At 43.4% G+C, this 25,519-nt stretch overlaps 1 protein-coding gene across 5 annotated transcripts in view; it reads right to left on the bottom strand.

Annotated features, from left to right (window-relative positions):
- The window catches only part of WIZ (WIZ zinc finger), a 3,168,750-nt gene that overhangs the window by 1,892,950 nt on the left and 1,250,281 nt on the right, over positions 1–25,519 (bottom strand). For all 5 annotated transcript variants that reach the window (XM_044084420.1, XM_044084417.1, XM_044084416.1 and 2 more), the window contains one exon: positions 25,039–25,240. In XM_044084420.1, coding sequence (XP_043940355.1) covers positions 25,039–25,240 — 202 coding nt within the window. The remainder of the gene's footprint in view (positions 1–25,038; positions 25,241–25,519) is intronic.

Here is a 25,519-nt window from a genome sequence, read left to right as displayed (position 1 = left end):
GAAAATGTTACTGTTGTTAGTTTTATTTTCTACTAATGTATTTATACTCATTTCATACTTTAAAATCCGTTGATTCAATAAAGATGTTTAAAAAATGGGTGACAGATGTACTAAGTGAAAGAAGACCTGCAACAGTCACGGTATGACGGTTAAAGAAGGGAGGACAACGACAAAGGTAGAACAGCGACAGTGAATTGAGAAGAAACAACAACCAATTCCATTTATAAAAAAAATGGAAATACAGGGTGGTGGTGGTGGTGATGATGTAAGATTAGTAGTATGACAAAGCAGTACTACTTCAATCTTACAATTTATCAGTTCTTCTGATGCAAGTGTACAGCAACCACTTATCTATGAAGAAGGCTATACTTGGGTAAGTGGGAGAGGCAGTCTTAACAAGTGAAATGGTTTTCAAATGGTTAATGTTCATGTTGGCTCCTGAGGAAGTAAAACCCTGGCATCAACAGCAGACAGGTCTTCAGTTCTTTAAGCTGCTCTGCTTTAAGTGTATAGAGGACCACACCACACAGTTTATTAATGCAGATATCTCACTATGACATTCTGCCTTAAATGGAAACATACTATGACCACAACTGATTCACAGAAACAAATGCTGACATTTATTTGGATTTTTGTTTATCTTTTCCTTTTGTCTGAGTGTCACCCTGGAACAGCATTGCCACCTATCCGTTTTTTTTTCCAGACTATCTGGAAATGACATTGATTGTCTGGTAGCCCGGAAAACACTGTACAAACTCTGCTATTCTGTTTCAAAAAAAGAAACAGACTATCAGAATTTGTTAAATTGGTGGATATACTATGCTTTTTGTCAGAAAAGCATAATAAATTGGCAGAAACAAAAGCATTGCTAATGAAAAAGAGGGTGTTCCTACACACATGACATGACAATAACCATGAAATGGGTGGAATGTAGGTGGAGAGAAAGGAGTGGATGGGTGGGTTGTAGGAGGTATAAGGGTTGTGGCCTTGGTCTGGTTTTGGCCACAATGAAAGGTGGCGACCCTACCCTAGAAGGTCCCCATGTATAGCCTACTTTCAGTGGAAGTCCAGGAAGAAAATCTCCTTCACAAAGCACAGTACAATATTTCAAAACAAATGAGTCAGTACAATATTTCAAAGCAAAGTAAAACAGTAGCGATCTCCAGTGGCATTGAAGGATAAAGTCCTGAATATGACCCAACTGACTCAAATTCAGCTACTGGCTTGGGTACCTGATGGAGCTGGCAGGGAGAAGGAAGAAGTGGTGTAGCTTCACCAGCCCATCTCTCTTTAGGGTGAAGGTGTGGAAGAGTACACCTGGGGCACATAGTGTGCAGCAGAATCCCTGGTGGAGACCTCAAACCACACAGAATTGTTTGTTCCTAGAAAGCACAGTAATCTTGAGAGGGTTTCATCACTTGCAGAAGCGAGTGATGATGGCCAATTTATGCCAAATGCTGGAGTGAGTTACTGGGCATGTACTACGGGATTATTGCTAAATTAGAAAAAACTCCCGATGACTGCCTAAAGGATGGGCTTCTTGATAAGTTCTCACCCTGATTAATGGAAAGTGGGTGAGCCAAGTGACAGAGAGAGATGCCGATAGCATGCATACAACAATGCATGAAAAAAAAAGCAGTGACGTTTCTATGCTATGTGGATTCCACCTGTGATATAAAAAGATACTAAGATACATTAGACTCATATTAGCTGAAACTGAAAAGACTAGCAAATGTAGAAAACAGTTACATAGCTAAGAAAAAGTGTTCGTGAAAATTTATAGCAGCAGTGCACAACTGAAGTACTTATTATAATGAACTAACAGTGGAAGATGCATATAACAGACATAGTTTACATGAACGCTTACATATGTATTGTTTGTTTGTTTATTTATTTACTTCTGTTTTATGCAATGCATCTGCCTTGCCCATGCCAAGCCCATTTCAAGTAGGAAAGTACAGTTGTATACACTTACCATAAATGTAGATGTGCAAGTGTATTCACTGTTGCAGTCATCATCTGTGGGTTATCCCTACTGTGGTAGCCCTCGGCTGGCCCGAATACCAGAGTTGATGTTTTTCTGCATCGGCTGCTGTCGCTTGCTGCCTGACGTCAGGTCATCAGTGCTATAAAGGAAGGCAGCCAATGCCATTACATCACGTTTTCTTGCCCTAACCAGTCAGAGGCCCAAGTAAATATGGTAAAGGTGGTCCTGGTGGCTAAAAGCCACTGTTAGAAACTTATGTCTCCCTAAAGAAAGAAAATATAAGGGGGGAAGGAGGGTGGGAAACCAGGACTGCAACAGTGAATACACTTAAACATCTACATTTATGGTAAGTGTACACAATTGTACTATGTTCTTCGTGTTTCACTGTTGCAGTCATCACCTGTGGGAGGATTCCCAAAGCTGAGGAGAGGGGTGGTAGGATTAGTAAGAGACCTAGGAATGGGTCAGCATGCCCTGCAGAACTACAGAGGCAAACCCTGACTCAAAGACAGAGATAGATGGTAATGCCTGGTAAAGGTATGGACAGAAGTCCAGGTGGCAGCTTCCAGGATGTCCCTGGTGGGAACTCCTCTGAAGAATGCTGTGGAAGTGGAGGCTACCCTAGTGGAATGGGTTCAAATACACTTCGGGGGGGGGGGGTTCCCATGCAATCTATAGCAGAAATAGATACAGTGTGATATCCGTTTGGAAATGGGCTTCCCCTCTGCCCATGGGTCAAAGCTGGCAAGTAGCTGGACTGTTTTCCTAAGGGTTTAGTAGGGCCCAGATAATATCTGAGCTGTCTGTGTACGTCTAGTGAGTGCAGAATTCTTTCCCCTTGTTTTGAGGGTTAGGAAAGAAGGTGGGTAGATGTATGGCCTGGTTGAGAGTTACATTAGATACCACCTTGGGCATAAAGGAGGGATTAGTCCTCAGGGAGACCCTGTCTGTATGGAAGATGATGAAGGGCTCAATGCCCATCAGTGCCTGAAGTTCTGAAACCCTCCTGGCTGAGGTGATAGCTAGGAGAAAAGCAGTCTTACAGTAGAAGCATCTCAGTTCTGCTGAAGCAGCAAGTTCGAAGGGTGGTAAAGTTAGTTTTTCCAAAATATAACTCAGGTTCCAGGCTGGAGTGGGTGGCCTTCTGGGAGGTCTGATATTAGAAGGCCCTCTGAGGAATTGTTTATCCAAAGGATGGGAGAAGAGGGGATGTTCTGTATCAAAATGAGCTGAAATGGCTGAGGAGTGGATTTTAATAGAGGAGAAGGAGAGCCCGCTATTCAGTAGCTCCACTAGGTAGTCCAGGATAAGAGGGATGGAAGGTTGTGAGGTGTTGCCCCCTCTGGATTGGCTCCAGGAGCAGAATCTTTTCCATTTTCCTGCATAAGATTTTCTGGTCCTGGGCCTTCTGGCCTCTGTGATAATGTCTAGTACCTGTTTGCTTAACAGGGGCCCCTTGTTTGCCTTTAGAGTATTAGCCATCCTGATAGTTTGACAGTCTGCAAGCCTGGGTGCAGCATCCCCCCTCTCCATCTGAAGTAAGAAGTCTGAGATCGGCGGAAGCTGCCTGGGAGGCTGTAAGGTCAGGCTGCGCAGTAAGGGGTACCAATGTTGTCTGGGCCAATCTGGAGCAATGAGGATGGCCTTTGGTCTCTCCTCCCTTATTTTGATCAGTACCTTGGGGATAAGAGGCAGAGGAGGGAATGCATACACAAAGAGGGTGTTCCAGGGGAAGGTCAGGGCATCCACCTGCCACCCTAGGTGGTGATACTTCCTGGTACAGAATTTTTTCAGCTGATGGTTGAGGTGCAATGGACCTCATAAACAAATACATTGGTAACCTCCAAACTCTGGATCCCACCCAGTTCGGGTTTTTGAAAGGCAGATCATGCCTCCTGAACCTGATCGACTTCTTTGAGGCAGTCACCAAAGCCGTAGATGAGGGTAAGGTGGTTCACACAGCCTAACTTGACCTCGCCAAGGCTTTCAACACCATCCCCCATTCTGGAGTTATAGCTAAACTCACTAAATTAGGTATAAATCCCTACGTCACAAGATGGGTTGCCAACTGGCTCACTGACAGAACACACAATGTAAAAGTTGCAGACTCCAAATCTGACCTCAAAGCAGTGACAAGTGGAGTACCACAGGGTTCCATCCTGGGACCTCTCCTCTTTGGTATCTACTTATCTGAAGTACAGGCTAACACAGAAGGCCTCTGGCTAACAAAGTTCGCAGATGACTGCAAACTAGGAGCCACAGTCAAGTCCCCAAATGATGTGGACATCCTACAGAAGGGCCTCGCTGAGACAGATGCCTGGTGTCAGAGCCATGACCTCAAGCTGTATATGGTGGAGATTGACATCTGGCGCAGGTATTTGGATGACTGTTGGATGGTGTGGCGGGCAGAAGAGGCATATTTACAGGAATTTGTGGAATATCTGAATGGAAATATATGGCGCATAGAGTTTACTGTAACTTCACATCATGACACCATTGATTTTTTGGATGTTACAATTTACAGGAATGAAGATCACACTTTGAATACTAAGACCTATCGTAAATATCCACAGTACAATACTCTGCTCCATGCGTCGAGTATGCATCCACGCCACACCATCCGGAACATACCCAAATCTCAATTTATGTGCATTAAACGTATTAGTTCATCAGAACAAGATTTTGAACAAGCTAGATTAGATCTTTACCACAGGTTTATGGAGAGGGGATACAGGGAATCAGATATATTCAGAGCAAGTGAATGGTCCAATACTCAGGATAGGAACACATTATTAGAATATAAGAAACAAGCAACCACACTGGAGGAATCTTCTCTCAGGTTTGTAACTACATATGGACGCAACCACAATGTTATAAGGAATATATTGGACACTCACTGGAATATACTTTTGGCAAATGAGGAATTAAGGAGACATTTAGGTCCCAAACGTATGTTTTCATACAGACGTAGAAAAACATTGGGTGCCCTGTTTTCTCATTATAAGCATAAGGAGAGTGGGGGTGCCATATTTCAACAAATGACTATGACTGGAGACAAACTTTTGGGTACTTTCCCGTGTGGACATTGTGGGTCATGCCAACATGTTAGTAAACTAAAACAATTTACTAGTGCCAACACCAGCAGAGTATATAATTCAAGGGTGTTTGGTAACTGCAGCAGTAGTTGGATTGTTTACTTAGCTACTTGCCAGTGCACAGCTTTTTATGTTGGCCAAACTTCTCGCTCACTTAGAATTAGAATGACTGAACACAAAAGTGACATCAGTAATTAAAAAGAAACCAATGCCTTATATAGACATACCATCAAACATACTGATGCTAAGTTTATGTTTATGATCATAGATAACATTACAGGGGATAGAAGCAGCCAACAGGGTTGGCATACCATTTTAAATCATAAAGAAAAATATTGGATCATTAATCTTGGGGCATTATTTCCTCCAGATCTTAATGATCATTTGTAAAAGTTTTGGAGATGTTATGAATATCTGGTTAATCCACTAGCTATTTGTAGCTGTGGATGCATATTCTTCTGAGGCCTGAATATGTTCATAATCAGTATAAGAGTATGTATACATTTATAATTAGCTGAACATGTTTTCAGATTAATTATCAAATACACCAGGTTATTTCATTTGGTATGTAGGAATTTTACATTATTTGTAAAATTAGAGAATTTTATAGGACATATGTCCTTTTTGATAACATGTTCATATATGGTATGTCATATATATATATATATATATATATATATATATATATATATATATATATATAAATATATAAATATATGCTTTTTCTATTTCTTTTGTGATATATATATATATATATATATATATATATATATGTTTTCCTATATACTTTAGTATTTATATTTTATGTTTTCTGATATTCCATGCTATGCATGGTGTTTATGGGATTTGCTCCTCTATGTAGAGTTATATTTGGCAGTAATGATGTATTTTTGATTAATGCTCATATAAAATTGTACATTTGTTTTTTATATATTTTTTTTACCATTTATTACTTTTTTATGTTATGTATGAGTATTTTTTTATATACATTATCATCAATATTGTCATGTAAATTTTGATGTCTCAAACATGACAATGTGCTTCAACTATTGTGTTGGGCTAAACCATGTTTTCCATTGGTTGGGGTTGTGTATAAATAGTCACTACTCCTACTGGGGGAAGAACTCTATTCACTGATGAAGGCTGGGTAGCTGAAACCGGTTTGAACATGAATACTAAATTTTGAATATGAATACAGAATAAATATTTAATTGTTTACTTCAGATTTCAGTGTCTTAGTATTGCGATTGCTGGCCGTTGGTGTTTGCCTTTTGGAATGTACCTCACAAGACATCTGCAGCAGCTGGAAAGGCCACAGAAGTACCTCACAAAGAGGATTACTGGCCTCAAACAAATGCCCTACAATGACCGCCTCAAAAAACTCCAGCTTTACTCCGTAGCATATTGCCTACTCCGAGGTGATCTCTGCCTAACATATAAAGCTATATCAAACCCAGAGCTGTTGGACATGCTACACCTAAAGAAATCCCAATCCCTCCGAGCTACACACTCTAGGGACCTAAACCTTGTCACCAAAACAAACAGGACCAGCTGGAGGGATAGATTCCTTTCCCAGAGACATCCTATACTCTGGAACAAGCTATCCATCTATGTCAAGCAAAGTTCTTCATTATCACTCTTCAAGAAAAATCTTGATGAGTGGATGGGAAACAGGAAATACACCCCGGGGATCACTTCTGTGTCTCTGCTCGACAGTGGCACAGGGAAATAACTTTCTTGGGTGGCGTAAGCCAGGGAACCTTGTTGGCTAGGCTTACATAGGCCCTTGGGCCGATAGCCTAGTACCTACCTATGAACCTATGCAAAGCAAACAGATCCACCTCTGGAGTCTCCCACGCATGAGTGATTTGTAAAAAAATTTATCTGTGGAGCTGCCATTCGTGGGGGTCCAGTAAGTTTCTGCTTAAGTGGTCTGCCAGGGTGTTCTAATCCATGGTAGGTAATGGGCTATCAGGTGTAGTCCCATGGAAGAGGCTGTCAGCCAAAGGTTCATGGCTAGCCTGCACAGAGGGTAAGATTGCGTCCCTCCCTATTTGCTGATGTACCACATTACTGTGGTGTTGTCTGTTTTGATAAGGAGAACCCCTGACTTGAGATGGGGTTTGAAGGATGTCAGAGCCTTTTGTACTGCCATCACTTCCTTCTGGTTGATGTGTAAGGGAAGGTGCTGGGCATCCCAAAGACCTTGGGTGCACCTGCCTTCTAGGTGAACACCCTGAGCTATGTCTGAGGCATTGGTGGTAATGGTCTGCCCGGTTAGGGGCAGAGGGTGAAGGAAAGACCCTTGTTCTCGGCACAGGCCCCTGTCCACCAGAGAAACCCCAAGGCTTGCAAGAACTTCCTCGCAGTGAGGTGACTTCTGGAAGCCAGCTGGGTAAAATAGAGGCAGGAAGCTCTGCTTTTCTGGGGATAGGAAGGCCATTTAGGATGCTGTGTCCAGCAGTGCTCCCAAGAAAATTATCTTCCTTGAGGATGTTTGCCTTGACTTCTTCTCGTTGATGGTGTACCCTAAGGAGGTTAGGAGGAATTTGACAAAGAGGAGGTCCTTGGGGAGCTTTTCTTTGCAATCTGCCTAAATGAGGAAGTCATCCAGATAAGGGTAAATATGTATATTTTTCTGTCTGCAAAAAGCTATGGCCGGGGCTAAGCATTTGGTGAATACCCTGGGAGCAGTAGATAAGCTAAAGGGTAGTGCAGAGAACTGAAAGTGTTGTGAGCCTGCTCTGAAGTGAAGCAATTTCCTACAGGATTCCCTTATGGGGATGTGGAGGTAGGCATCTTTTAGATCTAGGGTACCTAACCATGCATTTTTTGTCAGCATAGGTAGCAGCTGCTGCAAAATTAGCATTCTGAATTTGGGGACCACCAGGAAGGTGTTCAGAATGGATAGATCCAGGATGGGGCACCAAGTGCCCTATTTTCTGGGAACAAGGAATAGTCTGTAATAAAAGCCTTTGCCTGTTTGATCTGAGGGGACAGGTTCTACTGTCCCTTGGGATATGAGAGTTTGGACTTGTTTCAATGCCTCTGCCCACAGATTTGGAGGTAAGTCTGAGTATCCTCTTGGAATTGGGAGTTCGTTGAAGGAGAATTTGTATCCCTGAAAAATGATCTTTAAGACCTATTGGTCCTTTGTTACCGATAGCCCATTGTCTTTGCAGAGGGCGAGCCTTCCTCCTAGTTTTTGGTGAGTGAAAAGAGGGCAGAGGGGGGAGAGGGAGTCATTGAGAGTTTTTGCCATAGAGGGTTGGCTTAGAACTCCCTGCCTTTGGAGTGGAAGTGGTCCACTGTTTGGTTCCCTGCTGTCCCTGGGATAGGAGTCTGGGTAGTCTGTCCCTGCGGGCCTTACATTGCCCCTCTCTGCTAGGTGCAGGAAAGGACCAGTGTTTTGAGGGAAAATTCCTGCTGAACCTAGGAGGTTGTACCTGAAGGAAATATTTTACTGTTTGCATAGATTTTGCTTTGTCTTCCATCTTTTTAAGCACCTCTTCTGCTTTTACTCCAAACAAGCGATCCTTATCCAAGGGTGCATCAAGTAATTTAGATCTGACATGATCAGGGAGAGGTTGTTCCTTCAAACATGCATGTCTCCTAATGACAGAACCTGACACTGCTGCCCTGCCTGAGGCTTCTAGGGTGTCATATCCACAGTGTAATGAGTGTTTAGCCACTTGACAAGTAGAGTGCAGTAAATCTGCTAACTCTTTTGAATTGGCACAGTCAGGAAAGGTTGAAATCTTTTGTTTTAATAGTTCCAAAGTTTGTTGTTGATATTTTAACATGTGGAACTGACGCTGAGTGCACTGATAGCTAAGGTTGCAGAGGTGTATACATTTTTACCCCAACTGTCCAGAGCTCTGGCATCCTTGTCAGAAGGAATAGGATTCTTTGCAGAACTAGCCTTAGCTCCTTTTGGTCCCTGTGTAATGACCTCCGGGTCTGCAGCAGGATTTCTTTACAGGTATTTGTGAGAATCTGGTACTCTGTAATACCTGTCAGCTTTTCTGGGAGCAGGTGGGAGGGCGTCAGGAGTTAAGCTGTATTCATGGAAGACATCATCAACCACCTCTAAGACTGGAGGGATGGCCAAGGGTCTGTGCTAAGGCAGATCTAGAAACTCTCTTAGTTGGAGGGATCACCAAGGGTCTGTGCCGGGGCAGGTCTAAAAACTCTCTTAGTCTTTTTTTAGACTGAGGGAAGTCCTGGGATTCCCAGTGGAAATGTTCCCTGACGGTGTGAAGGGTTTCCCCAAAGGAAAGATTTTCTGCTGGGGAGGCAGAAGTAATGGATTCCTCTGCATCTGAATCCTCATAAGCAGTCAGAGGTTGTTGTTCCTCCTCAAAATCTTAATAATCAGACTCCTCAGAATCCTGTTCTGTCAGAATTTCAGGAGAAAGGTCTCTTTTCTTTTTAGAAGGTGTGGCCTGATTACCCCTGATAAGGGTGATAAGATCCTCTGCCATTTTAAGCATTTGAGCTTGGGGTGGTGGAGCAGGAGTAAAATGGTGGCTAGAGGTAGTTTTCCTAGGAGCGGCCTTGCCTCTCGGCCTAAGAGTATCCATCGGTTTGAGAGAAATGGTAGTCGAAGACGTCAGATTTTGTCTAGATTCGGTAGTGCGAAAAACCACCTCGGAAGCCGGTGCCTGCGTCGTGGCTCTGGACCCAAACAAGGCAGAGACAACCAAAGGCTTGGAAGACGAAGAAGATTTCTGCGGCGTACAGGACTCTGAAAGGGTCTCAGTAGAGGCCTGCGAATGTACTGAATCGGGCATCAGGGGCTGCAAAGGTGCCTCACTGAATTCCAGAGAAATGATGACCTGCTTAGCGGTAGAGTCATCGAAAGTCTTAGCCGTGTGTGGTCTGTTTCTATCTTTATCCTTACCTTTTTTTCGGAATGTCTACGATTGTTGGCTGATGGACGCCATTTCGGAATGCAAAGACGGAAGCCGAAAATACCTGGCTACAATAAGAGCTCTACGATGAATGGTTCCCTCATTAAAGATGGCACAGAACTGGCAGTTGGGACATCGTGGTCTGGGCCTAAACAAGTGACGCTGTATGAATGGAAGTCTCAGTGTGGTATTTCTTTCCACAGGTGAGACAATTGTTAACTTTTTCGGACATCAGTTAGTGCAAGAAAAAAGGATCCTCGATGGGGTACTTAGCTTTAGATGTTTTCAGCTGTAATTCAAACTCTGGTAGCGACCGACCGGCACACTTGTGAACTGCTTCTGCTATGGGCTCCACGGCAAGAAAGACTGATGTAATGGCATCGGCTGCCTTCCTTTATAGCACTGAACTGATGTCAGGTAGCAAGAGACAGCAGCCGATGCAGAAAAACATCAACTCTGGTATTCGGGCTGGCCGAGGGCTACCACAGCAGGGATAACCCACAGGAGATGACTGCAACAGTGAAACACGAAGAACATCACAAGGAGAAAATCTTCAGTGCAGGTACAGTAATGAGAATAAAAATGACATATAACACTTGTAATTTGAATAAACAAACAACAAACTACTTGGAACATACAATAATAAAATACTTCAAACTACTTGCATCCGAAGTGGAAAGCTTCACTATTCCCTTGCAGAAGGATAATGATATCCAGGATGCGGAATCCTACACCACGGCACTCTATATGCATCTTCAGGATTGCATGGACCGTGCTATCCCAAATAAAACCAAGACTCCTTCCTCAAGCAAGAAGAAACCAGTCTGGTGGACCCCGGCCATACGCAAACTTTACAATAAAAGGAGGAGACTTATACAAAAAAAGGCCAAATCTCAAGTAGCAAAATCATCCCTGATCAGCATTAGTAAGAAATTGAGGGCCCTCATCAAGTCAACTAAAGCTAATTTTGAAAAGAAAGTTGCCAAGGATAACCATAAGACCTTCTATGGGTACGTCAAAAACCTAAATGGCAACGCTCAGGTCTGTTCTGAGCTAGTACAAAATGGAACAAAATACACTGACCCTTCTGACATTGCCAACATCTTGGCTGACAGGTTCAGTGCAAATTTCTCCCCCCTCTCACCACCTACAGGGCCTATTACCATTCCAGGGGATTGTGTAAGTCCAATTATTACTGATACATTGGTTAACAAGGCTCTATTTAAAGCTAAAAACACTGCCTCCATGGGACCAGATGGTGTCCCAGGCTGTGTCATACGTGAGCTCCAAAAGGAATTAACCCTGCATCTTAATACCCTGTTCAGTCTCTGCCTCTCCACAGGATATGTGCCCACAGAATGGCGCACGGCAACAGTGGTCCCACTACACAAGGGTGGGGCCACAACTGACCTTGGGAACTACCGACCAATAAGCCTGACCAGTCTGATCTGTAAGGCTATGGAGCGAATCATTATGGAACTCATAAATGGAGAGATTGGAAACCACCAGTCGCTGGACCCCACACAGTTCGGCTTCGTCAAGGGCAGATCATGCCTCCTGAACCTGGTGGATTTCTTTGAGACAGTTACTCAGGCTATAGATAAGGGAAAGGAGGTACACACGGCTTACCTTGACCTTGCTAAAGCATTTGACATCATTCCCCATTCAGGTATTATTGATAAGCTCACTAGCCTGGGCATAAACCCTTACATCACAAGATGGCTCGCAAACTGGCTCTCAGACAGATCCCATAAAGTAAGAGTAGCGGGATCTATGTCCGAATCTAGACCAGTAACGAGTGGTGTGCCTCAGGGCTCTGTCCTGGGGCCCCTCCTGTTTGGCATATACTTCTCAGAAGTACAGCCAAGCACGGAAGGGCTGTGGCTGACTAAGTTTGCGGACGACTGCAAACTGTGTACTATAATAGAGTCTCCGGCCGACATGGAGATCCTCCAGAAGGGCCTAAATGAGACTGATGCATGGTGTCAAAGCCATGGTCTCAAGCTAAATGCAACAAAATGCGTAGTAATCCCCTTTGGAAAAAACAAATTACCCGCAAACTACAACATAGGAGGTAATCCCCTGAAATCTGAAAAAGAAATAAGGGATCTAGGGACCCAAGTAGATAGTCAGCTTTCCTTTGATAACCATGTTGCCAAAGTGGTTAGAAAATCCTTCTATGTGACCCATCTGATCACGAAAGGGTTCGCATCAAGATCTAAGGATGTAATGGTGCCCCTCTACTCTTCCCTCATCAGACCCATTATTGAGTACAATGCACCAATTGGAATGTACCTGGCTAGACATCTCCAGCAGCTGGAGAGACCACAGAGGTACCTAACCAAGAGGATTACTGGCCTCAAACAGTTGCCCTATGCAGCACGATTGAAAAAGCTAAGTCTGCTCTCTGTTGCATACCGCTTTCTCAGAGGCGATCTCTGTCTAACGTACAGAGCCATGTCCAACCCAGAATTGTTGAACATGCTCCATCTTAGCAAAACCAAATCTACTCGAGCTACACGCTCTAGGGATATAAACCTCAACACAACAATGAATAGAACATGCTGGAAGGATAGATTCCCTTCGCAGAGACTTCCCTTACTATGGAACAGGGTCCCGATCTACATAAGACAGAGCCCCTCACTATCACTCTTCAAGAGGAACCTTGATGAGTGGATGGGTAACAGAAAGTTCACACCAGGGATCACACCAACAGCACTACTAGATAGGGGCCAAGGGTACTAGCTGCTAGTACAAGGGTCTAGGGAACTACTAAAGGGGCGGTGAATACCGCACAACGTGGCTGGACTAATATATGCCTTCGGGCAGATAGACCAGTACCAACCTATGAACCTATTTCAGTAAGCAGTTCTATAAAAACTGCAATAATATTAGTCCTTTTTACCAAAATTATGTTGTAATTATGATGGGAAGGCATATTTCCATAGAACTATATGTAACTTAGACAACTTTACTCAGAAAGTGAATGATAATTACAGTACTCACATACATCGCTAAATATGTCACAATACTGTGTAATTAGGTCTTCTAGTTATGCTGACAAGTGTTATTCAATGCTGACGTGCTTATCTTCTGTACAAAAGGTAGGAAAAATAGGTTCATAGATTCACAGGATGTTATTATGCTACTGACCCGAGGGTCTTTACAAACCTAGCTGTTAAATTTCAATATAATACTAGAGGAGAGATATCATCTATGCCCAAGGCTTTTCTGGCAAGGACTACCCATGTCCAGGAGAGAAGCCAGGGCAGTCCCCAGCAGAAATTTACAGTTTTCCATCCAGTCATCCAGGTTGTGCTTATACAGGGTCATGGAGGTGCTCTGCTTGACATGGATTGGAAGCCTATTCCAGAGGAGTGGCAACCTCTGAAAGATGTATCTGTTTCTCCAGCAGGTCTTGTTTATGTTGCAGGCTAGACTGAGGTTCCTGGAATGGGTGACTCTAGTCCCATTTGACTTATGGATGTGCAGCATTCCATTATATTTGGGTCAGAGACAGCCCTGTAAACCAGACATAAGTTGCCTCTAATTAGTCTATATGCTATTAAGTACAGTGACAGTGACTTCAGTCTGTCCATATAAGACGTGCTGGAGACCCTGAATTTTCTAAGTTAGAAATCTCTGAGGTTTCTCAAGTTGCTGCAGGCATCTGGTACAGTACTTACCAAATGGAGCATTATATTCAACAATAGGCCTGATGAGGGATGAGTACAGGGGTGTTATAGCCTCTTTTGCTCTTGAGGCAATGCTTTTGCTAATCAGGTGAGTGATGTACAATGCCTTCCTCACCACAGTAGACACATGGTGGTCAAAGCTGAGGTCACACTCAACTTGTGTTAAAAAGGTCTCTCACTATTGAACTGGTACTTAAGGTATTACTGTTTACTTTATAATCAGCAAGGACATTGTTTTTACCGAAAGTAATGATGATGCATTTTTTTAGTGTTTAGTTTAAGACCATGGCTTTGGCACCAGTCATTGGTCTGTGTAAGCCCCTTTTGAAGTATGCTGACATTGCCAAGGGGTTCAATGACAGCACCTAATTTGCAGTCATCAGCAAACTTGGTTAGCCACAGCCACTCTGTGTTGGCCTGGACTTCTGAGAAGTATATGCCAAACAAGAGGTGACTCAGCAATGACCTTTGTGGGACCCCACTAGTGACAGGTCTGCTGGTAGAGGGAAAGTCTCCCACTTTAATGGTGTGTTGTCCATCTGTGAGCCAGTTTGCAACCCACGTGATAACATAGGAGTTGATATTCAACTAGGTTAGTCTGTCAATGATGCACAAATATGGTTAGTGTCAAAGGCCTTAGCCAAGTCAAGATAGGCTGTGTGCATGGATTTGCCCTCATCTGTGGCTCAGTTCAGCAGGCATGACAAAACCGAACTGGGATGGAGCCAGGGTTTGGAGGTCACCTATATCCTTATTTATGTGGTCCATGATGATTTGTTCCATTGCCTTAAAGATGAGGCTAGTTAAACTTATGAGTCTATAGTTACCCATGTCTGCTGCCAAGCCACCCTTGTGGAGGAGGATAACAGTTGCTATTTTCCATTCAGTGGGGAAAAACCCAGTACTCAGGCTGTGGTTGAAAAGAGTGCCTAATAAAGTATCTAGCTCTTGTTTTAGAACATTACGAACGCAGCCCAGAATACCATCTGGTCCCATGGAGGCTGTGTTCTTAGCCTTGGAGAGAGCATTGATAACGTGCTCTTTGCAGATGCAGGGAGGAGGAGATGATGAAGACATGGTTTGTGGTATACTTGGGGGGTATAGGGGGTGAAGGTTTTGCCAAACCGGTCTGCTAGTAGGTTAGCAATTTTCAGAGGGTCAGTGCGTGTGATGCATTCTACAATAAGTTCAGCACACATCTGAGCCCTACCTTTTAGGTTGCAGACATAGCTGAAGAAAGCCTTATGGCTATCCTTGGCTATGGTTGCTAAATTTCTCTTCTAGTTGCTTTTTTAAGATTTTACGAACTGTTTTATTTGCTTGTTTAGGCTGAGGAGGGTGCTCTTCCAGTTCTGGGATTTCACTTTTGTATTTTTAGACAGCAGCTTCTTTCTCTTATTGTATAAGTCATTATTGATAGACATCTAACAGGATGGTTTGTTTTTTTCCTTGAGGATCTTGCTTTAATCCTATCCGGCATGGCTGTGTCTATACATTTGTGTAGATGTTTACACAGGGCATCAGTGTATACCTTAGTATAGCTGTCAATGCCATCTGCGGAAACCAGAGCCTAGAAGTTGATTATACCTTACCTTAGAAGGGTATAGTTATCTTTGGTGTAGTTTTTTAGCCTGACTTCTCCTTTGGGGAGTTCTGGAGCTATTGCTACTTCAAAAATGACTGATCTACAGTCAAATTTAACCAGTGCAGGCCCTACACTTGAGGCATTGCATCGGCCACTCATATTGGTGAGGACCAGGTCTAGAATATTGGAGCCCCTTGTAAGGTGGTGCAGTGTTTTTTCCAGGGCATTTCAGGAACTTTTGTGCAAGTGAGCTTAGGCTCATATAAGTTACCCAATTAATGGAAGTATAGTTGAAGTCACTCATGACTAGGGTGTTAGGTTGTACCTTAATTGTCCCAGGTAGGTCAAAATAAGCTGTGTGGGCATCTTGGTTCATGGAAGGGGACTTGTAACTGACAATGACCTGAAAAGGGGGGGGGGGTCTTACTCATGGTAATTTGGACTTGGAGTAGCTCCATAGAGTTTTCTTGTCTAACCAGTCTAGAGGTGTAATTATCTTTAATGAAGATAAATACTCCACTTCCTTTGGTTCTCGTACCTTTCAATTTGCTGTCTGAAAGTGTGGAGGGCATAGTAGCCTTGCAAGGCCGGCGTACTTTCTTCGGCCTTAAGCCAGGTTTCTGTGACTGCACAGACGGCAGCAACTTCCAAAAAGATGACTGCTTCAAGTAAGTGCAGTTTCTGTTTTAAACTCCTAACATTTAGCAGCATGACCTTTAAGTTTCTTTGTGTTTGATATTTTCATGTCGGGAATTTAGTTGTTGTGATCTTGCCTAAAAAAGGCATTATGGGGGAGGCAAGTGCCTTAGCCAGCAACCGAAAGCCTAGAGGTGCCAGGTGAAGACCATCTCTGGCAAAGCAGCATGGTTTATCCACAATGTTGTCCCATGCTGACAGGAACTGGATCCCCTTTGAATTACACCAGAAACTAAGCCAATTATTGAAGTCAATCATTTTCTGTTTATATTGTGGTATCATACTAGGCACGGGTAAAATACTGCTCAACGCTAGGGACATACATGCCTGGGACACATACTCTGAGAGCTCAATCATGTCTCTCTTCATATAGTCCAGAGAGGTACACCTCAAGTCATTCACAGCAACATGAACTATGACGCAGTCATAACAATACTGTTTGAGAAACTTGACTGCACGTGTGATCTGGTGAATCCTTGCATCGGACAGGCAGCTCACAGTAACCTTTTCCTTGTTCAACCTGGTGAGTGTGGCATCTGTACGTCTCACTATAGAGTGACCTATAACTAAAACATTTGGAATAGTTGTGCATTGCCTTAAGACCTTATTTAGTGAGACACAAGTGCTAGTGTTTTATGTGTATTGGGTGCTTTGGGTGTTGTGTTAGGTGGAGCACATTTGTGTTTTGGAGGTCTCTGGTGTTTAGGTAGGTTTCTGGAGAGTACCTCTGCATATGAAGGTTTATGTGTTGGTTGCATATTACGAATAGGAGTAGGAGTGTGTGAGCTGACAACCTGGCTAGTGTTGCTGTTCTGGGCAAGACAGAGTGGTGATTCCAGATTCTTAGTGTACAAGCATCTCTCAAAATTGTACTTGAGTGATTTAGGAGTAAGGGGTTGTCAGTGTACTTGAGGTAGTTGCTACACTGCCTCTAATAACCCATGTCCACCAGGCTGACAGGAGAAATAGAGGAAAACTGACAGACCACAACCCCAGGCTTGAACATGGTATCTTGGCAAATAAGGAGAAAAAGATGGGGGTATCAGGCAGGGAGCTATTTTAGGGTGACTAACCTATGGGGTGTACAGTAGGAGGTCTATAAAAGAGGGGAATTTTATAGGGTCCGATGTTGACAGGTAAGAGTAAAATCTCTGCTGGGTGGTTCACTGAACAGCTGAGAGCTATTCAAGAACTGCTCTGCTAGATAGCAACTGTTTCTAAGGGAAAATATTTCTACTGGTGCTTTTGCATCTATAACCACCAAGAGTTACCTCCTCTGTGCGATGGTGCACTAGGAGCAAGCAAAAGCAAAGCAGCTAATACAAAGAAACCAATGAAAAAGCTCAAACTGAGCCCTGCCCCAATGAAATAGCTCAAACTGAGCCCTGCCCCAATAAAATGTCTCAAACTGAGCCCTGAACCTGTAATCTTCAATTAGATAGTCCTGCTCTATGCTCCTGCCACGAGGGTATGGGGGGGGGGGGTCTCCAAAAAAAGATGTCCTGATTTTTAGTGCTCAGTCTACAAGCAGAACTGAACAGCTAACAGAAGTGCAACGGAACAAAAAAAAATCCAGATTTTTTTTTTTTTTTTTTTTTTTTAGTAAATAAGCAACAGTGTAAAAGGAGCACATTTTTTCTTTAATTAGTAATAACAAATGAATAAAACTGCAGAAACAGATCTTTTCTTAAATTAAGTAAAAGCAGCAGGTGGTGTGAAATGCAAAGTGCAGCAAAAGCAGTAGTAAAACAGTCACTAACTGCAGTGATTGATAAGGGAAGAGCTTTGCTTTGGTCTGCATAGCGGTCTGTCGGTAAGTAGAATGAAGAAACAACTCCCTTTGAAAATGTCGGTACTCATAAAGCTGAGCGCTGACAAACCAGGAAAAAAAGTCCAAAAAGGGACAAGAATGAGAATCGACCATCGCTCTTATCCTTTAAACTTATTTTTGCAGGGGATAACCCCACCCCGCTACTCCAAGTATATACACGCCAACTCCGAGACAGCCATACCTCAGAGAAAAGGGAATATTCAGACCAATGGCCATCTTGGATTTGATATATGCAAGTCCATTTTTTTCAGGGATTTGATCTCCGTACTTCAGGACTTGTAGAAGTGGGTTTCGATATTTCAAATGGTTTCCTACAGTAACATTTCATCAATTCTTCACACTTTTCTCAGGTAACATAACTTTTAAGTCACATTTTTGTTTACGCACAGCAAGAGGTTCTCCAGTTTGAATCCTAGCTGTGCTGCCTTCATTGTGAAGTCTGCATGTTTTCCCTGCAACTGCATGGATTGTCTCCAAGTGCTCTGGTCCCGTCCCCCACCCACCTCCCAAATATGTGCACTAGGTCACTGGCGATCTTCTAAATTGCCCATAGATGTGCATACACTGTGTGAGTGAGTGTGCATGTGCGTTCTGCGACAGTCCTGCTCCCTATTCAAAATAAGCTTCAAAAGCCGCCTTGCTTGCAACAATGTGAAGATAAAGTGGGTTATCAGAAAATAGATGAATGTTTAAAGTGCTAAGATAAAAAATCAACTACGTTGCACTGCTGACACAGATCACAGAAATATAGACAGTGGTGGTTAAGGACATCTAGGCTCATCCAGACAGCACACTTTGGTACAAAAATAAAGATGCTGTTGACCCAATGATTTCCCCCCACCAGTTCTATACACCTATCTTCCTATTTTATGTATAAATGTCTCTTTATGTTATCTTTTCCTTCTCAATGTTCATTATTCTTATTCTTTAATGTTTCATGTTATACCTCATACATCGTAGGCTTTTAGTTTGCCTGTATTGTAAAAAGATGTCATCGTTTTTTATTCTTTCTTGTAAGCGTGACAGCTGAAGGCTTGTATCACATCCTCTACTGCTCTTCATCTGCAGCAAGTACATGCATACCAAGATTCATCAGTCCTCTTCGTGCAATGTTTGGCTCTGGGTCTGTAACATCTCAACTGTCATTTGCTGGATCATGTCTTATCTATAACATGTTACACACCTGGCCTTTAGAAATGAACAAATTATTCTGGAAGAAGTATACCAGTAGCCCACAGTGTGGCACCTTCACCTCCTTTGTACAGTACATTCTTTCAGCTTTACTAAATGATATGTGGAAGCCTGTCACTAGACAGGAACAGACTGCACAAATCCTGTTTACACCCTTAACAGGACCTTAGGATACATAATAACTATCATGCCATGTTACATGAAAGAAAGTACAGTTTTGTACCTACCATAAATGTAGATGTTCGAGTGCTAATACAGCTGCAGTAATCACATATGGGTTCTCTGTCGTCAGGCGGTCCCTCGGTCGGCCGAATTCCAAAGTCCAGGTCCGGCGTCAGTTGTTGTCCCTTCTTTCCTGACGTCAGAGCGACAGGGGTATATAAGACACGGCCGACGCCATATTCTTCAGTCTTTCTTGCCCCAGATGTCAGGTGCCCCCAGAAGGAAGGCAATACAGAAATTATATATATATATAAATATATATTCAAGCAATGTAATCAAAAAACAGTAGTTGCAAGCAAATACACCATAGGAGGATAACCCAAATTAGGTTGTATGAGGAGGTGTTAGCCACTAGTCCTTTACCAAGAGGGGAAGGAGGGAGGGAAACCTGTACTGCAGCTGTATTAGCACTCAAACATCTACATTTATAGTAGGTACAAAACTGTATTATGTTCATCGTGCATACAAGCTGCAGTAATCACATATGAGTGGAATCCCAAAGCTACGCACAGGGTGGTAGGCACTAGGTGGAACTGGGATGAGCCAGAATGCCCTGCAACACAGCAGTGGCAAAGCCTGCTCTAGTTTTGGAATATAAAGGCAGGTGGTAGTGTTTTGTGAAGGTATGCACAGAACTCCAAGTGGCTGCCTCCAAAATATCTTTGGTAGGAACTCCTCTGAGGAAGGCTGTAGAGGTAGCTGTGGCCCTGGTGGAGTGGGATCTGATGCCTGTAGGGACACATTTCCCATGGTAGGAGTAACAAAATCATATGCAGTGGCCTATCCATTTTGAAATTGTCTGTTTGGTAACAGGCTTCCCTTGAGCTCCTACATCATAGGACACAAAAAGTTGTTCTGATTTCCTGAAAGGTTTTGTTCTGTCCAAATAATAACGTAGCTGTCTATGGATGTCTAAGGAATGTAGCAGCCTTTCCCCTTTGTTTTGAGGATTGGGGTAAAAGGTAGGTAAGTGTATGGCTTGATTTAAAGCTACCCTGGATACCACTTTAGGCATAAATGACGGGTTGGTTCGAAGGGAAACCCTGTCCTGATGGAAGATGAGAAAGGGCTGCACAGCCATGAGGGCTTGTAGTTCCGAAACCCTACGAGCTACGGTAATGGCCAGAAGGAAAGCTGTTTTCCAGGACAAATATTGCAAATCTGTTGAGGCAGCTGGTTCAAAGGGAGGCAATGTTAATTTTTCCAGAATGTAATTAAGATCCCAGGCTGGCACTGGTTGTTTCCTTGGTGGTCTTATATTCTTAGCCCCTCTGAGGAACTGTCTTACAAGTGGGTGAGAGAATAACGGTGGATCCGTGTTGAATTCTGCAGAAATGGCTGCGGCATGGATTTTTATGGAGGAAAATGAAAGTCCACTGTTCAGCAGCTCAGCTAGATACTGTAATACCTGAGGCAAATTCAGTTTTCTAGGGTCCTGGCCTTTTTTTCTCATTCCAAGAGCAAAACCATTTCCATTTTGTGGAGTAAGCCTTTCTAGTAGATGGCCTTCTGGCCTCCAGAATGACGTCCTGTACCTCTTTGGGGAGTAGGGTCTGTTGTGGTGTTAAGGAATTTTCCATGCAGCCAGATTGAGTGTTTTCAGCTGACTGTGAAGAGTTTTGTAGCTGTGCTGAGTCAGCAGAAGAGGCATTAGAGGTAGAGGCCAGGGAGGAGTATGTGTTAGGCTCCTCAGGAGTGGGTACCAGTGCTGTCTTGGCCAGTCTGGAGCAATCAGTATCATCTTCGGTCTGTCTGCTCTTGCTTTCAAGAGCACCTTGGGCAGAAGAGGCAGAGGTGGGAAAGCGTACACTGTCCATGCTGTCCAACTGAATGAAAGGGTGTCCACCCTCCAGGCCTTTGGATGAAAGGTCCTTGAACAAAACTTTTCCAATTGGTGATTCCTGTGGGAGGCGAAGAGATCTATGTCTGGCCTCCCCCACGCTTGGATTATCTTTGTAAACACCTGAGGATGCAACTTCCATTCGTGCGGATCTGTCATATTTCTGCTTAGATTGTCTGCCAGCGTGTTTTCCAAACCTGGCAAGTACTGTGCTTGAAGTTCGATTTGCCATTCCAGAGCCAAGTTCCAAAGTGTCATGGCTAATCTGCACAGGGGGTATGAATGTGTTCCTCCTTGTTTGTTTATGTACCACATTACTGTGGTGTTGTCTGTTCTTATCAATAATTGTCCTGGATGCAGGAGGTCCTTGAATGCTGTAATTGCATTTATCACTGCTAGCATTTCTTTTTGATTGATGTGAAGGTGCTTTTCCTTTTGGGACCATTTGCCCTGAATGCACCTGCCTGTCATGTGCGCCCCCCAGGCATAATCTGAGGCGTCTGTTGTGATGACTTGATTTGCTTGAGGCTTGCAGAATGGGAGACCTGTGTTTGCTTGACATGATTGGGCCCACCATAGAAATTCCTTTTGCAAACATGGAATTATTGGTATTATTGTTTCCAAATTGTGGCTGTGTTGAGACCATAGGTTTTTTAGGTACCATTGAAGTTTTCTCATATGCAACTTTGCACATGGGATTAAAAGAATGCAAGATGCCATGAAGCCCAGAGCCTGCAGGATTTTCCTTGCAGTAAGCCTGGTACAATTTGCTAGTATTTTGAAGTACTGAGTTAGTTGCCCTTGTTTTTCTGGCGTAAGGTAGGTCATCTGGGTGTTTGTGTCCAAGTTGGCACCCAGGAAAGTTATTTTCTGAGATGGTGTTAGCCTGGATTTCTCTTCGTTGATTGTGTATCCCAGAGAATTCAGTAACCGTGTTGCATAAGCTAGATGTTCCAGAAGTATGTGCTTGCTGTCCGCTTGGATTAGGCAGTCGTCCAAATAAGGGTAAATTTGTATCCCATGAAGTCTGCAGTAGGCGTGCCAGGCATTTCGTGAATACTCTGGGCACAGTAGATAAGCCAAAGGGCAATGCAGAGAATTGATAGTGGATTGAACCTGCAAGAAATCTGAGGTATCTTCTGCAGCTTTGTCTGATTGGGACATGCAGGTATGCCTCCTTGAGGTCCAATGTTACCAGCCAAAACCCCTTGCCCAGCATGGGAAGAAGCTGCTGTAATGTTAGCATCTTGAATTTTGGTACGAGTAGAAATGTATTTAGGATGGATAAGTCCAAAATGGGTCTCCAGTCGGTTCCTTTCCTTGGTACCAGAAATAGTCTGGAATAAAAACCTTGACCTTGTTCGTGAGTAGGTACCTCTTGAATAGCTTTCATGTCCATGAGTTTTGAAATTTGTATTTGTGCCTCTGCCCTTTGATTGTGTGGCAGGTTTGGCATGCCTCTCATTTTTGGAACAGTGTGAAAATGAAATCTGTAGCCTCTGTTTATAATGTCCAGGATCCATTTGTCTGTTGTGATAATATGCCAATTTCTTGTAAATAATGCCAGCTTTCCTCCCAAGGGAGCTGCCAGCTGAGACTTGCTTGGCATGAAAATGAGGAAGTCATTGGGTTTGTTTTCTGTATTGTGCACTGTCTTCGCCACCTCTTGGTGCTGGAGTTTGCCATTGTCTGCCTCTATATGATCCTTGAGATTGTCCTCTGCCCCTTGAGCGCCTGTATCTACCTCTTTGGGGCTTGTCCATGGCTGGAAAGGACCAGTTTTTAGAAGGCCAATTTCTGCTAAAACCAGGTGGTTGTACCTGTAGAAAAGCCTTGACAGTTTGCATATATTTAGCTTTTTCTTCCATTTTCCATAGTATCTCCTCAGCATTAGTACCAAACAGTACATCCTTTTGTAAAGGAGCATCTAGTAGCTTAGCTTTAACACGATCAGGCATGCTTTGTTCCCTGAGCCAGGCATGTCTACGAATGACTGATCCTGTAACAGCAGCTCTACTTGAGGCCTCTAAGGCATCATAGCCACATTGTAAGGTGTGTTTACCCACTTGTTCTGCACTATGCATCATATCCTGCAATTCCTTCAAATCAGGTTGTACAGGTTGAGACATTTTATTTCTTAATTGTGATAACAGAAACTGCTGATATTTAAGCATATGAAACTAACAATTTAAGGCCCTCATGGCTAGGGTGGCCGAGGTGTATTCCTTTTTTCCCCACCTTTCTAAGGATCTAGATTCTCTTTCGGAAGGTAATGGATTCTTGGCTGTAGAGGCCTTCATTCCCTTGGGGCCTTGAGAAATGGTTTCAGGGTCAGCATTATGGCTTTTGAAAAGAAATTGGTGAGAGTTGGGAACTCTGTAGTACCTATCAGGTTTGACTGGGGCAGGAGGCAGGGAATCCGGATTGAGACAAGCCTCCAAGTAAACATCATCAAGTATGTCCAAGACAGGAGGTATAGCCAGAGGTCTGTGTTGAGGTAACAAAAGAAATTCCCTAAGCCTTTTCTTGGAATCAGAAAAGTCTTGGCCTTCCCAATGGAAGTGTTCCCTCAAGGTGTGCAAGGTTTCCCCATAAGAAAAATCTTCTGGGGGAGATACAGAAGGAATGGGCTGTTCTGCATCGGAATCTTCATAAGGAGAGTACGAGTGTTCCTCTACATCAGAATGTTCTGAGAAAATGGAGCTCTGTTCAGAAGAGGGAGAATTTTCCTCCACTCTGGGTCTCTTGTCTGGAGGGGGCTGGGAACCCCTGATGAGAGTAATTAAATCCTCAGCCATTTTAAGCATCTGCTTTTTAGGCATGGGGCCTGGAGATGGGCCCAGAACAACAGGCCTCTTGGGATGCGTGGCTGATTTGCACTTAGTAAAGTCCTTAATGGAAAAGGAAGATGAGGGCCTAAAGACACCCTGGGTGGAAGTGGACCTGTCCACATTAGGAGGCTCAACACTCACAGTGGCTTCGGTGTTTGTAGTCTGAGTAAGGGCCGAGGAACCTGCGGTCTCGGTTACAGAAGACACCGCCAAGGAAGTGTCGTCGGTAGTCAGGGACTGCATAGGCGTCTCACTGAGAACCGGACCACGTGCAGCCGATTTTGGCGTGGTATCGGTGGAGACCGCAGGCCTTGCGTGTTGGTCCTTGTCCTTGCATTTTTTGGACAAAACGGTAGTCGGAGTCTCCGACATTTTATAATCAAAAGCTTTACCAAAATAATGTTGGGCGAACTCCGCCCGACGCTTAATAGTGCGTTTATTGAAAGTCGCGCAAAAGCGACAGCCCGAGACGTCGTGGTCTGGGCCTAAATAAGGTATGCAGAGGGAATAGAAATCCTTATGCGGTATCCACAAGAAATACAATTGTTAACTTTGTCTGACATCGGTCTGAGGCAAGAAAAGTTTCCCCAACGGGGTACTTAGCTTTAAAGAAGACTTCGGTTTCCAATTTTTAGTAAATTCAGGAGCTGGCCGACCGGCACTTGTGAACTGCTTCTGCTTCGGGCACTGTGCGGCAAAAAAGACTGAAGAATAGGGCGTCGGCCGTGTCTTATATACCCCTGTCGCTCTGACGTCAGGAAAGAAGGGACAACAACCGACGCCGGACCTGGACTTTGGAATTCGGCCGACCGAGGGACCGCCTGATGGCAGAGAACCCATATGTGATTACTGCAGCTGTATGCACGATGAACATCATGCAATACGTGTCACAGTTAACTTATTCTATGTGTAAGTGAGAGGGGTCAAATAATTAGCAGTTTACTCAATATATCAGTAAACTTAATCAAAACAATGAGATCTGACAGAACAAAAATCCAGTTTACCAGAATGCTGCAGCCAAGCGTATACCTTATACGTGCAGGCTACAGACTGCTGTTGTCTTTGACAGTTACACCTGCAAAATTAGCTGAAAGTGTATTCCTTAAGATCTGGAGTTATCACTGAATTGTGGAAGATAAAGCATACACATACCAGTTATCAATTTTGCCTGCTGTTGAAGGTGGTGTCACTGGAACAGAAGACGATGACATATTTTCATCGTCATCGTCATCATCATCTTCTTCCACTTCATCTTCTTCTACCTCTTCTTCTTCCTCTTCTCCTTCTTCTACTTCTATCTCTTCTTCTTCTTCTTCTTCCTCATCTCCTTCTACTTCTACCTCCTCTTCTACTTCTGCAAAAGAAACAACACTTAATAAAATTAATTGTGGCGTAGCAAGAGGTTTTTTTTGCTGTGGTCACAACAAGACTACCACTGACAGTATAAACATATGGTTCAAGCAACTAAACTTAACCCATACTATTTTCCTCAAAAAAAACAAAACAAACAAACAAAAAAAACAACAAAAAACAACATATCATTCTGAGGGGTATTCTGATGAGAGATATGAAACATCCAAATGGCAACAGAAAAAGCAGTTGCACCACTGGTTACTATCGGTATTTAGAACAG

The sequence above is a fragment of the Protopterus annectens genome, chromosome 9.part0 (genome assembly GCF_019279795.1).
Source record: "Protopterus annectens isolate FY-2018-M chromosome 9.part0, PAN1.0, whole genome shotgun sequence".
NCBI classification, from domain to species: Eukaryota; Metazoa; Chordata; order Ceratodontiformes; family Protopteridae; genus Protopterus; species Protopterus annectens.
Note: the sequence above shows the minus strand (reverse complement) of the source record. Positions and strands in the feature narration are given on the sequence as shown.